This window comes from Trichogramma pretiosum, unplaced genomic scaffold (genome assembly GCF_000599845.2).
Source record: "Trichogramma pretiosum strain Unisexual culture from Peru unplaced genomic scaffold, Tpre_2.0 scaffold22, whole genome shotgun sequence".
In the NCBI taxonomy this organism is placed as follows: domain Eukaryota; kingdom Metazoa; phylum Arthropoda; class Insecta; order Hymenoptera; family Trichogrammatidae; genus Trichogramma; species Trichogramma pretiosum.
In genome coordinates this window covers 111,344-124,828 of record NW_019640932.1, presented here as the reverse complement: position 1 = coordinate 124,828, position 13,485 = coordinate 111,344, and the positions used below count along the sequence as shown (strand labels likewise).

Below are 13,485 nucleotides of genomic sequence, written 5' to 3'. Positions count from 1 at the left end.
ACACCCTCTCAGGAGCATACACACGTATATCTGCGAGTTGTAATCATTGTTTCCTCTATCTCGCTATCTCTCTCTTTCTCAAGCTAGAAAGGGCTGCCAATGATGACTTAGATATATGCCTGCTACATCTGTATCAACGAACCTACTCGGACACACAAACACACACACACACACACACACACACATTGTGGACGAATTTCAACGGTGCGTAAGTCTCGCTCGTTACATTGTTATAAGCCCGTTTCCAGACGGCTCGACGAACATCGTTAAGGCTATCCTATCTGCTCTCCTTCTTCCGCACCAGGAGCTCTCGTATACAAAATTGCAGCCGTCGATCTGATATAATATTGCCCACAATAATGGAGCTTTGTTCAAAGGTAAAAATTTACCGATTTCACGTACCTACATAGTTGGGACTCGAGCTAAGATATGTATTCAGGCAAAACAATCTTTGTAATTTTTTCTTCCCCTCTCTCGTTTAGTCAACGCACGAAAGCTACTTTACCCTTATCTGACATCGTATTAATCAAATTACGATCCGTAAGATTTCACCCTCAACCCATCCGCAATATCGATTTTGCCTCTTACGCTTGTATTGCCGACTGTTTGCGTATATATTCGTGTATGTATTATCCCTGCCTCGAGCTTTCCTGGCCTATGATATTGCAGCCTAGTGCACAAACACACAAGCACAGATATCAAGGCAAAAAGCTCGACGAGAAGGAAGCTCACGCACATAAACGCAACAAAAAATACGCTCGGGAAAGAAAATAAAATTCACCCCGATGCGTCACAGACTGCTATACAACCACGCGGGTATAAAAGCAACCGCACGCCACCACCTCGTCAGATTTTTTCGGCCCTAAATACCAGTATAGTTTTCAGTAAATCAATGGAAAAATACGTATATACACGCGTATGCATCATGAATTTTATATTGAAAAATTACGATGCTAAAATAATGAAAAAATAATTCAGAGCCACATCGTTGATGTTATCGGGCAAGCTTGACTGAGAGAAAATCATCGGTTACAGCTGCGTATGGAGGGTTGCGACAGTTCGCTATCACGGCGCGGATACGTATACATAGTTGCGAGCGTCGCTGAAATCGAAAGGGCGCCTATGCATGCGCGTGTGTGTATATATAGCGGTAAATGACGAATAAAGTGCTCCGGGCGATTTGAGATGTATATGCCGTGCGCATAGAGCCTATTCGCGCGTTGCCATATGTGCACAGAAGAGGAGACATCGAGCTTTTAGTGTGTCAGCGTTTTCCCTTCGTGTCAGCGCCTATGAGGTAAGTACCTTTTCCGGCGACGAAAATGACAACAACAACAACAAGGGAAAAAAATCAAATCGACTCTCAAGTACGAGAGCATTAAGACCGATACATATATGTAGCACTTTATTTTTGTCTTATTAGATTTTGTCGACTTTATTCTATCAAAAACTTCAACGAGCGAAAAGAATGAACAGTATGTTATACCTTATGCTTGATAATACATCCTCTTTCAATGAATTTAAACATTTTTTTTCTTCAATATAACGATGCTTCTTCCACTTGCAAAATCTTGCGACCGCGTCATAAAAAAAAAGGAGGAATGTTTTTCTCGCCTTCGTCGTTACCGGCTCTCTTGAAGCAGAAAGTCAAACAAAAGGGACCGGGTATGGATTCCTTTTCATCGCTGCTGCTGTTACTACGTCGTCGTCGTCGTCACCGCCGTCAGTGACGGTAGGTGATGGTGGTGGTAGTGTCGGAGAAGCGAAGGAAATTTCATTTTTCACGGCACTAAAAATACGTTTTGCGAGCCCGAGCCTTTGTGGGATAATAAAAGATAAAACCCGCCTGTGCGCGCGCGCGCCTCTGGACATTGGCTAATGCTTTATCGCGTGCCAACTCGACATCGTTATTCAACCTCACTGCACCTTCTTCTTTTTTCTCAATCTTTCTCTCTCTCTCTCGCTCTCTCTCTCTCTCTGATTACAACGACTGTCGCATACGCTATATCGTTTTCAATTTTTCCATTTAATTATCTGACCGAAGTAATCAGACTTTTTTTTGTGCAAAGTTAATCGAAACAATAAACCGCACAAAAAAAGAAATCACTGAACGAGTAGCGAGAAAAAAAGTTGAAGCTTAGCGAGAAAAAGGAATATTCAAGTACACACGTTTAAGGATAAGAATACCTAAGGGCAAAATCGTCCTCTTTCCTTCGCGCTCAAAAGAGATTCATCTAAAATGCGTACGAGGGTTAAGTAAAAGAAAATAAGAAAGAAAAAAAGAATGAAATAAAAAGATAGGTGGAAGAGAGCTCCCACAAGACGTAAAAAAACGAAGAAGAAGAGATTCCGACACGCGGTATTACACGCCCCTTCGCCCAAGACGAATTACGTATGTAAGTATCATCGGGACATTTATATATTATGCGCGCAGAACGTTATATGTATAAGGGCCGCCGCATGTTCACAAGTGCAGAAAGCTGCCGCTTTTCGGGTGGTCGAAATGAAAATAAACATCGTTTAGCTAATTGTGCAAGCATAATTAACGTCCAAAGCTTTAAATTATCCATTTTTGTTTGTAAATTCACTCACTTCTTTTTCCTCGTTTTCCTTTTTTTTCGTTTCCATTCACCCCTTGGATTTAAAACGATTGCGAAGTTTGAGCACGTTTCCGACGACAGTTAAGCTGCCGAACGAGAGAGCGAGAGAGAAAGTAAAGCTTTATGGGCGGTGACTATCCCGCCGAGATGTTCCCTTTAGGTATACGGCCAAGATATATTATTATTATAGAGTGTAAAATCGAGGGTCAAAGTATGCGCCAAAACTGACTCCTATGAGAGTCGAGTTACTTCATTCGTGTACACATCGACTCATAGAGCGGGCGTTACGATTCAGCGAGAGAATAACAGTGGTAAGGGCAAGTTTTTTTTTCAAGTATTTGATTGGGTGCAAAGATAGAATCTCGAATGAATAAACACAGAAGCGCCAAATTCGATTGCTCAGGATGGATTTTTACGGGCCTCGTATATATAACTATACGTATAAAGCTCGGAGACACGCGTTTGATTTTCATCTGGCATTCGCAAGCTCACCGAGGGCTTTAGTTGTAGGAAAGCTTCACGGAAGAAAAGGCGATTATCCTTTTGGGCTCGAAGTATATGCGCGTCTCTCTCTCTCTCTTGCGTGAAACAAAAACGTTTACTTCGAATAGCCTTAAGCCGCTGCTGCTTATACATGAAGCAAAAAACGTATTATACGTCCTTACCGCAGACTGTAAGAGCTTTTCACGATTGGTACCGAGCTCGAAAAGCTCCCATGCACAACGTATCTTAACGAATGGCCTGAGCCACGCGCGAGTTACCTTTCGGTCGCGTTTTGTCTCGGATTCATCACTATCGTGCGTGTAAACACATGTGTATGTACGTTATTATGCGATATATGTACATAACGAGATTCAGCGTAATTCCATACCGGCCTCCGGCACGCCGTATCATATAATATATGCACACATAGCATATTTTTCACTGTGAGCTTACGCGCGCTCGAAATTCGCTTCACCTTTTATCCTTTATTCGTCCGGGCGCTTGTATTTCCGATACAATATAACCCTCTGAATAAATATGACGAGAAAGAGAAACGTCTCTCTGTTCTCTCTCTCTCTCTCTCCTCCCCCACCCTCTTATCATCTTGCCCCACTGCTCAGGCTTCTCTCCTCTTCTGTATCCTCGTCCTTCGTTTCTCTCTATCTTCTCGCTTTCTCTTCGAAATCCTTGATTGTTAATTCAGTCGCTTCGAATAAATGTATGTACAGCAGCACCAGGGAGCTCCGTCGGGGCTCTCTTTCTCTCTCGTCGATGCAATTACGTATTCTATATACACAGCCGTGAGGTTATTATGGAAGTCAGAGGAATCGAAAAACTATTTATCAATTTATTGAGGCAGTTGGATGATATAAAAAAAGAAACAGGATCGGATTACGGATACTCTATATAGCAGTCTTAGAGTTTGCCTACGGCTTAAATATACATAATTACGGCATCTAAAGTTGGGAAAAGCCATGAACAATGTGTCATTGTGTAACGAGCGGACCAACAAAAAGCTCTCTCGAGTCCCAGAGGATTTTTGTATTTTATATGTGGATACTTACACGAACATCTCCCCGTGTCAAAAAAAAGTATGGCAAAAGTGCCGCAAAGGTCTGGCATAGAAGTATGGCCAAAGTCTCGCTTTGCCCGCTATGCCATACTTTCATACAGACTTGAAAAGGACATTTAAAACAGTTTGGCGAATTTGACAGAATTTTCGGCAGACCTTTTTCTCTAGAAAATCGCGAATTTTCCGAAGTCTGGCGAAATCTGCCAGACTCGCACCCTGACTAGTTGCTGTAAATAGTATATTTTGCACCTAGAGACTCGCTTTGGTCGTGATGCTAATGTCGGGGGCGAGCATCAAAATCCGAAGCTTAATTACAGTCGTATTTTAAAATTGAGTATGACTCGTTACGCTCACGATGCAAAAAATGAAGGATAAAATTCGTAGCACATGTAACTGATTTTGTGTAAAAGTCAATAATAACCATAACCACTTTGTTTTCTGTACAATCTAACGACAAATCAGGACCTCGATGCGAAAGAAAAAACAAATACAAGTCCTTATGTGCATTGAAATCTTGGATTTATTTTTTTATTTTGAATTTATTTGGATAATTTTATGAAAACTTTTGAGCGGGGAAGGAAAAAAATACTATTTCTTACACGGTTACTTAAATCTACTATTTTTCTTTAATCTTCTGTAGATGACTCTCAAAGATTCTGAGAATGATGAAAGCACGTAATCCAATGTAAAATTATACGATCTTTCAAAATCCAGCTCCAAATTTGAGATTGATGCATTGTTTTGAAAGTTATAACCAATTATATGCCAAAAAACGTGGTTTTTGCATGCTTCGAGAAAAGTTAATTCAATTCTTCAAGAAAACGGCTTAGCTTTATCACTCATAGGAAAAAAAGCAATAATTAATCTGATAGGCATTCATCTCGCCTTTCCAATGCCGTTTTTATACTTTAAAAGTTTCTCAATTTTGCTGAGATACAGTTATTTTTGTGGGGTGCGTTTTTATAGTTTAAAATCCAATAATTCTGCTTCTCTCGAGTTATCAACAAACCATATTTTACCTCAATTTTCATTACATTCCGAGGACACAATTGATTATACTGAGCCGAAATTGAAACAAACTGTTCTGAGATATTATTTGCATGTAATAAAAGTATTAAAGTTATTCGGATAATATGTCTGAATATTTGTAGATTTTAAGGACAATTTAATTATGAATATAAACTACTCGACTACTGTATCAATCCAACGATTGAGTCTAGAAGTCATGACTATTGGTTTCAAACATTAAACAATTTTATGATTATGAAAACGTCGAAAAGTCTGAAAGTGTACGTCACTCACTATCCAATATAATGCATACTATACTTTATTTTACCAATGATCATAATAATCGCACGAAGCAAAAGCTGCCTTGTTCTTTTTCTGATGGATTAATCTCAATATATTTTTCAAAATAACTGTATTTGAATGCAGGATTGAATTTTATGGATTGTAAAAAGGTAATTAAAATAAGTAAAAACCATATGTTGCATGCAAAAGTATGATTTTTTTTTTAATAATTCATGTAAATTTTAATTATGACTTGTCGTCTACATGTATGAACGATTTCACATGAGAGACTGTTGAACCATTCAATGTTTTCATTTTACTCGTTTACAACGATTAACTTATATAACAATTACATCAATACGTGTATCGGATTTAAAATTTATAATTTATAACTACTTTATATACAGATACTAAGTCCACAGTGCCTAAAAACTTGATGACTTCATTTTGTATATTCACGCTCACCCCATTTTCGATTGCCAATAAAAACTTAAAAAATCCGTAGGTGGCATGCTATTGTCAACCATCCCATTCGGATCGGCACCATTTTTCAAAAGTAGTTCGATTACTTTTCGGTGTTTCAAGTAACTATTCGCTTCATGAAATGCAGAATATCCGTCATCATTTTTGATATTTACGTCTATTCCACTTTTTAACAGCAGTTCAACTGCTTCTAGAAGGAATGGATTATTTGCTGCATTGTAGTAAAAGATAATATGTAATATTGTATCACCCCGGTGGTCGACAAGTGTGACATCGGTTCCGTTTTCAAGTAATAACTTGAAAACTTCTAAGCGTAATTTGTAATTTTTTGCCCCACGAAATAAATTCATTATAGGACTGTGACCGTCTTGATCTTGGATATTAACGTCGGCATTATACTGAATTAAAATTTGAATCATTTTTAAGTGGACCCTTGTAAAGCAAGGTTGACTGCATAAAAAATTCAGAGCTGTCATGTCTTCGCCATCAACCATATTTGGATTAGCGCCGTTTTTCAAAAGCACTTCAAGCGCCACTGCAGTGTCTGGATTTGCTGGATTATAAAGAATAATATTTCTGAATATAGTTTCACCATCGTTGTTGACGAGTGTGACATCGGCTCCGTTTTTCAGTAGTAATTCCAATGCCTCGATGCGTAATCCCATACCATTAGATTCATTATATTCCTTATTAAACAGAATCATCATCGGACTGTTACCGTCTGCATCTTGTATATTTACGTCGGCACCATACTGGATAAGAAATTGAATCATTTTCAAATGGATCTTCGTCAACTTATGTTCAGAACATATAAAATGTAGAGCTGTCCAGTCAAAAGTATAATAAACCTCATTTGGGTCGGTACCTTTTTTTAATAAGGATTCCATTAAATCTAAATTTTGCGCATCAACGGCATCGAGTAGGGATTTTAACTCACAATCTTCGAGAGACATGGTTTCACTTTAGTTTTTGACCAGAAACACTTTAACGAATTAATAGCTCCGAGCCGCTTTCAATACGACGGAAAACTGTTATTTAGTCGTCAAATTGAATAAACTGCCGACTCTTCTGTCATCCCCTCTACTGATTTTGTGTATCTTATGTTGATTTCAAGAGTTTCCTTCTATTAACATGATTACTACTGCTGTTTTTGAAATATAAATCGTTAACGTATCGTCTCTAATTCAAATATCAAACTAAAACCTATAAATACATGTATTTTTGTTAGCTCCTTGACGATATTTCGAATGAAACCAATTACATGAACTTGATGAATCAGATTCATCCATTCCATAGTCAACAATTCTTAATATGCATTCATCGGTATACATTCAAACACAAATTCCAATTATATTATTGCAATAATCAGCTCGTAAAATGTAAGCTGCAAAGCACGCGCGGCTGCTTTTAATCGTTACGAAGAGAGAGAGAGAACCTCGGCCGATAATCCCTAGGACATTATTGTTGTTGTTATAATACTGTAGAATTAAACAGCGGTGTGGTGACTCCTTGGAGACAAACGCTGAAATTCGTATACAAGCGAGAGAGAGAGACTAATTAAACGACTGCGAGTCGTGCACACTCGACTCGCACCGTATACAGGCAGTATTTACATATAAATCATCTAAAAGGGTAGCAAGAGATATACACAACTCGAGAGAGAGTCGACAACGCCCGCAACGCACTCCACTGCTCATAATCTTATCCAAAAGCTCGGGGAGCACAGCAGATCGACGCCCAAGTTCTTGCACAAGTTAGTAGCAGATTTCGGAAATTGTCGATTTTTCATGCAGCACCTTTGCATGTTTTCTAAACTTAAACTCGAATAAGAGGATTTTATCGATACGGACAGGCGTCGAACGAACGGCAATTGCCGCGATCCTTGACTCGAATAAAATTTTATGCATATACCTAGCTACGTAGCATGCATATACGTGCACTCGGCGCTTGGCTGCTACGTACGTTAACGCATATTGTAGTGCGCGGGACAAACCCTTTTAATCAATTAAACATGAATACAGCTTTCGAGGAGAGACAGAATAGGGTAAAGAGCATTGACCACCAACGGCACCGACGGACCTTTTACGCGCCCCTCCTCCCTCGACTAATAATATGCATGATTCATCGGCTTGATGTATACCCGTATTATATCTCTGTAATAATATAAAATGTAATATTATAAAATGGATACATAAAGCTACTCAATATACGCTTTACAATGTGTTTTAAAAAAATATCGAAATATATTTAATCCTCTTACACGCAGACAAGTTATAAATCCGACAAAATGGGAAAATTACAAAAGTATAGGTAACCAAGCGATATCCACCCTTCGCTTGCGGCTATCCCTTGGTGGTAGACGACATTGACACGATCGTTGCCCTGCACGTACCTACGCCTATCAATTTTCAAGTGCGCCAATCGTCATTTCCCAACGCGATTCGTATAAATTTGAGCATTCACAAATGTTGTACGTTATCGAGTGACTAATTAGTCCACTGAATGCATCGAAAAAAGAAAGGCACTCGGTATAATTAGCCAGAAGATAGACGTGAATTGATATCTCGACTTGGTAATTCGTTAACATGGAGCGTCGACGAGCTTGCGCGCATTGTTATCCTTCTTTCTTCAACGTATACTGTCAATTCGTTCGAGCAGAGATCAGCCTATAATGAATTCCCATTTCAATTTGTCTACTTTCGTGCAGAATAATATATATTGAAGAGATGGATATACAAAGGAAATAGTTCTATTATGCGCGTAAAGTCGTAAGACCGTCCCGATCTCGCTTAGGCATGTAGGCTATTTGTTTATTTGTATTGAACCAAAGTATAGGCAATCGCGGATCGTATAGTCACGCGCGCCCAGTCAATCTTTTGAAGTTTTTTTTATTTACTCTTCCTTCCTTTGGGCAAAACTTGAGAGGGATTTCTATCTTTATTCGCTTTGAGAAACTTTACGCATGTATATTGGGCTCTTGGGACAGGCACGCATGGGCTTTTTCTTCGTTTCGCGCCAGTTCCTAGCTCTCGCTCTTGCAGCGCCTTATATATACTTGTACATCCGTGTAAGCTCTCATACGGAGAGTTAAAAAGAAAGCTTATGTGCTGCCGGGTGAAGTACCGAGAGAAAGTTATAATTGGCCATATGTTAGATTGAACAGAATAGAGAGAGAGACCGAAATCGAGAGCGAGAGTGTGAGATGCGTGCAATTCTGAGCTAACCCTCCTGTATACGACAAATGAATGAGAGCCGGCTAGCAGCAGCATCCAAGTAACGCCCCTCTCTTGCTCTCTCTAATCTTTCCAAGCGCGTCTGTTCGATTTCAATTAGTAATTTTATTACGTCTTTCTGGAGCTTTTCATCGTCATCTTTTTGCAGCCAAAGCCGAAGTGAATAATTGAAGGAAAAAGCTCTTATTTTTTTTTCACTTTTGTCCGAGGTAATTAATACGAATTTAGAATTCGATGAGGAAAAAAGATGAGTTTATACCTCGTGAACGTATAAAATCGTATAACGTCGTGTCATGCTCATATTAGCACAAAGCTCCGAGTAAAAGCTCGTGCAAGACAAGAAATTTCGCGTGCCAAACGCGTATAGGCTCGCATTAAGTATGGTCCCAAAGTGTGTACTTTCCACACACGGAGTGCAAATCTCAAGAGTGTAATGTAATACGCGCTAGGCGGCGTAAAGAGGCATATCCTCTCGCAAAATAAAGAAGGCAATCGCTTCTCTTTTCTTTCTCTCCTTCTAGCTCCCTGCGTATATAAAAAAAATAACCGACCCCTCTGCGGTACTAGAATAGAAGCGATTCAATTATATTATATGCCTCGAACCACTGCTACTTTTTCCTCTCCTGCTGCCCCGTCTACTGCGTCTACTTCTACTACTGCTGCGGAGTAGAAATATGGCTATAGGTGACGGTAACCGCGTTAACCCTCTGTTCGCGCACATAAAAGAGATCAAGGAGCTTTTCCGCTTTTGAAAAATAAAATAAGCCCGAGCGCGTATACGAGTATATGCGTTGCAGCCACATGAAAGGGAGGCAATATGCTCAAACTTTTTCCGACTCTATATGGATTTCGTTTGTTTTTTTCTACATATGTGTGCAAAGTACACGTGATGCTATAGTTGTACCTATCATATAACTTCACTCGAACTGACCGTCGAGCAGCATCGAGCTTTTCCAGGATATATTATCTTGCTTATTTCACGTATAATTGCATTACCCCGCGAAATTCGATAAATTTTACATTAAAACATAAATTCAATGCATAACGTGATTTTGATGGACTGCAATATTACAATAAGTGTGAAATCAGGCAGCCTGAGTGCAATTTAATTGAGGGATCATAAATTAACATGATACTTTTTATGATTTTGTTTAAAATTTCGAGTCACCTTATTGCAAATACCTACAGGAGTTTTATACATTGCTACTTCTCTCACACGCACAGGAACTATCTTTTAGAATTATGCTATTTATGGAAAAAATCGTAAAATTTATCAGTTACACGAAGACACAAGTTCATGAAAAATTTTGCAGGGAAATTTTTCTAACCATCCGCCGTATATGACGTTGAAAAATGTGCCAAAAGCCGTTTTCAGAGTGAAGAATATCGATCGCTCGAAAAGTGACAATAAAACTATTAAAAAAACCAGGAGAGAATAGAAGGGAAAAAGGGAACCGAGGCCCGGCGAGAGTGAAAGAGAGAAAGAGAGAACGTGTGCACGAGTGAAGAGAAGGGAAACGTCGATGTGTGTGCGCAAGAGCGTGTAATTAACTTGGAACTCTCGTGGCGGGCGCGCCTTCGAGCTTCGGGCTGCCATATACCTCGGAGCTCTAGCGCACGCGTCTCTGTGTAATTATTTCGATGGAGCTGAAAAGCTTCGCGCAATAAAACAGAAGTAAAAATATTTGCCCCGAAGAGAGAAGAGCACTCCATTGGTGATTTCCGTGTAAAAGAATGTTTGGACGCGCAGCGAGTATAACAAGGCTGCAGCGCGAGTCGCAATACGAACTTGAGCTTCCAGTTCCTTTTTATGCGCTTTTATACGCTCGCTATAAACACATCTGGCTGCTACATTTATCGAATCACTCGGATTAAATATGAATATTGTACAATCATCGAGGCGCAAAGGGTACGGCAGACTCGGGCTAGGATAATTACGACTCGAGTATAAAATTTGACTCTGCTTCGTGTCCCGTTAATTGAAAACTCGAGGCGCGGACCAATGCGCGTTTCCCTCGATTCTTTCTCGTTCTCCGCCGCTAGTATATAAACGTGTACAGTCGCGTATTTCATCCGAGCTTTTTTCGAACTACTTGTTGGACTTGAAGTAATAAAGTATATACAATGGTCTTGAATATAGAAAAGGGGGAGGTGCCCGTACTCGTAGAAAGGCAACAATCACCCTTGACTAAATACGTAACTAAGCTCCTATTAAGTTTGCTTTAACCTATATACATCCTATACTTATTTCCTCGCTAATTGAATTCTTGATTATAATTTTTCTTGCTCGTCCTCATCCGCAGCGGCGTGAATTTTTTTTAATTTGTTTTTCGACTGCTGCTGCCGTCAACGCTACACGGCATGCATTGAATACAATCAAGGAAAAGTCTGTAAACTTATTTATCTTTCACGATGTTATTCGAGCTGCGTGGGTTTTAAAAGTTGATGGATTCTCCCGGCATCGATTATTGCTGCGTGGCGGGCGCGCGGCCTGATTTGAATAAAGGAGCTAGAGTGGCCCGGCGCGCGCGTCGTCACCGCCGTAGCGTATTTAGAGAGATTCGATCGTTATGTATGTTCTAATCGCATATGTACACCCCTTCGGATACATATATAATGGATGGAGATACATGTATAATAGATTTCCCGGTGTGAAGGTCCCTTCCGAATAATCGGGCGAGCGCGCGAGTCGTATTTGCATTTCAGATTTCGTGCACGGCTGCGCTTATACTGCGTGGGTGTCGAGTTGAATAATCACGCAAAAAAAAAACCAACACGCGTATTATATGTATTCGTGCATACACATCCGACCCGTCATTCATCCACGAATATAGGTAGACCGCGGGAGCTTCGAGTACTTGGATCTCGAATGCTATACTGCACGTAGGCGTGTGTGCTCCAATATTCTCGAGGGACGATGATACGCGTGCAGCCTTTGCATCGATGACGACGACGACGACGATGGCTTTCCAACACGCGTTTATGAGCACACGCATACTTACGAACGCTCGTATACCGATGCATTCTCGTCTCGTGCACATGGTCATCGAGTGAAATACTTCGCAACGGATTGGGCAAAACACACGTCTTGCAAAAAGATTTTGCAATTTAACGCTTATCCCTACGCCCGACGGACAGTTACGGCGGAGATTAGTCGAGCAGCTATTATTATTTTCTCTGAACGTATTATATTTGTCCCTCGTGGCGTGTTTAAATGTACGTTTGTACACATTGACAGTGAACTGAACGAAAAGCTCAACTCCCACGTATGCGCGCCCGTGTACAAAGTTTCAGGCTAGATTAACGTCTTGTCTCGCCCGGAGAATGCCTTTAAATTAGTTAGTAACTTTCAACGTACGCTCGGAAAAGCCTAATGAAGTTCTAAGAGCCGACTAAACTGCCGATAGTTTCTCCTCGTTTCTATTATATTTGAATAAATTTGGCTTTTATACTCTGAACTAATATTAACAAAACAAAAGAAAAAACAAACTAATAAGAATCGATAAACATTTGCAATAATGTCAATATCTAATTAGCTTATAAAAAGTATTTATTTACCGTAAACTCGCGCTCAAATTCATACGGCTGATAATTCATATTTGCTTGAATAATTCAGGCATCAACGTATAAAAGTGAAAATGTACCGACGCTACATAATAATGCATATTGTTTTTTTTAAGGTAGCTTTGCCTTTGTGTCACAGCCGTTTCTTTCTCTTCTTCTTTTTTAGCTGTCTGCTTCGTTTTGAGTTCGTAGCCTGTTTTTACGCCAGTATAAACTTACGAAGCGAAGAAAAAAGACAAATACACTTTCGTTGATAATTTATTTACAAAAATAATGACGTAATGAGCGAGTGCAATAGAAACAAATCGACTGGAAAATGATCAGAATATTCGCTCGGCATAGCTGTAACGGATCTTATAATGGATGATTATAGGTGATAAATTATAATTCAACGTATAATTTATTACATACCATTTGATATATTTTTATTGAGTGCCTTGCAGATTTTTAAGCTCATAATATAATTTTTTTTATAAATATGCGTCTGGTTTTTAATTTTAAAGCCTAAAATATATACGTACATATTTCAATATTGTTCAATTTTCTTCCATCTCGTCTGAATAGCTTTTTCGTTCTGTATTATGAGAATAATATGTATTAATGTAAAGCGATAGCCAGTATCGCCGACTATCCACTATCATAAAAATATGCACCTTCATCAACCAATGTCATTTTTTATTAATTCATTCGATTAAAATTAAATTACAGGCTGAATTATCGTTTTCTTCTACAAAACAGGTGTTTAATAAATAACCATGCG

At 39.3% G+C, this 13,485-nt stretch overlaps 1 protein-coding gene across 1 annotated transcript; it reads right to left on the bottom strand.

Moving 5' to 3' along the window:
* Positions 1 to 5,642: 5,642 nt before the first annotated feature.
* LOC106648720 (putative ankyrin repeat protein RF_0381) lies at positions 5,643 to 6,967 on the bottom strand. Its single transcript, XM_014365800.2, has one exon. It carries the CDS (start codon positions 6,879 to 6,881, stop codon positions 5,907 to 5,909), a length of 975 nt encoding a protein of 324 aa, XP_014221286.2. The 5' UTR covers positions 6,882 to 6,967; the 3' UTR covers positions 5,643 to 5,906.
* Positions 6,968 to 13,485: the final 6,518 nt, after the last annotated feature.

Excerpts from the sequence above, each read along its gene's own strand:
- LOC106648720 (XM_014365800.2), bottom strand. The coding sequence starts at position 6,881 with ATGTCTCTCGAAGATTGTGAGTTAAAATCCCTACTCGATGCCGTTGAT.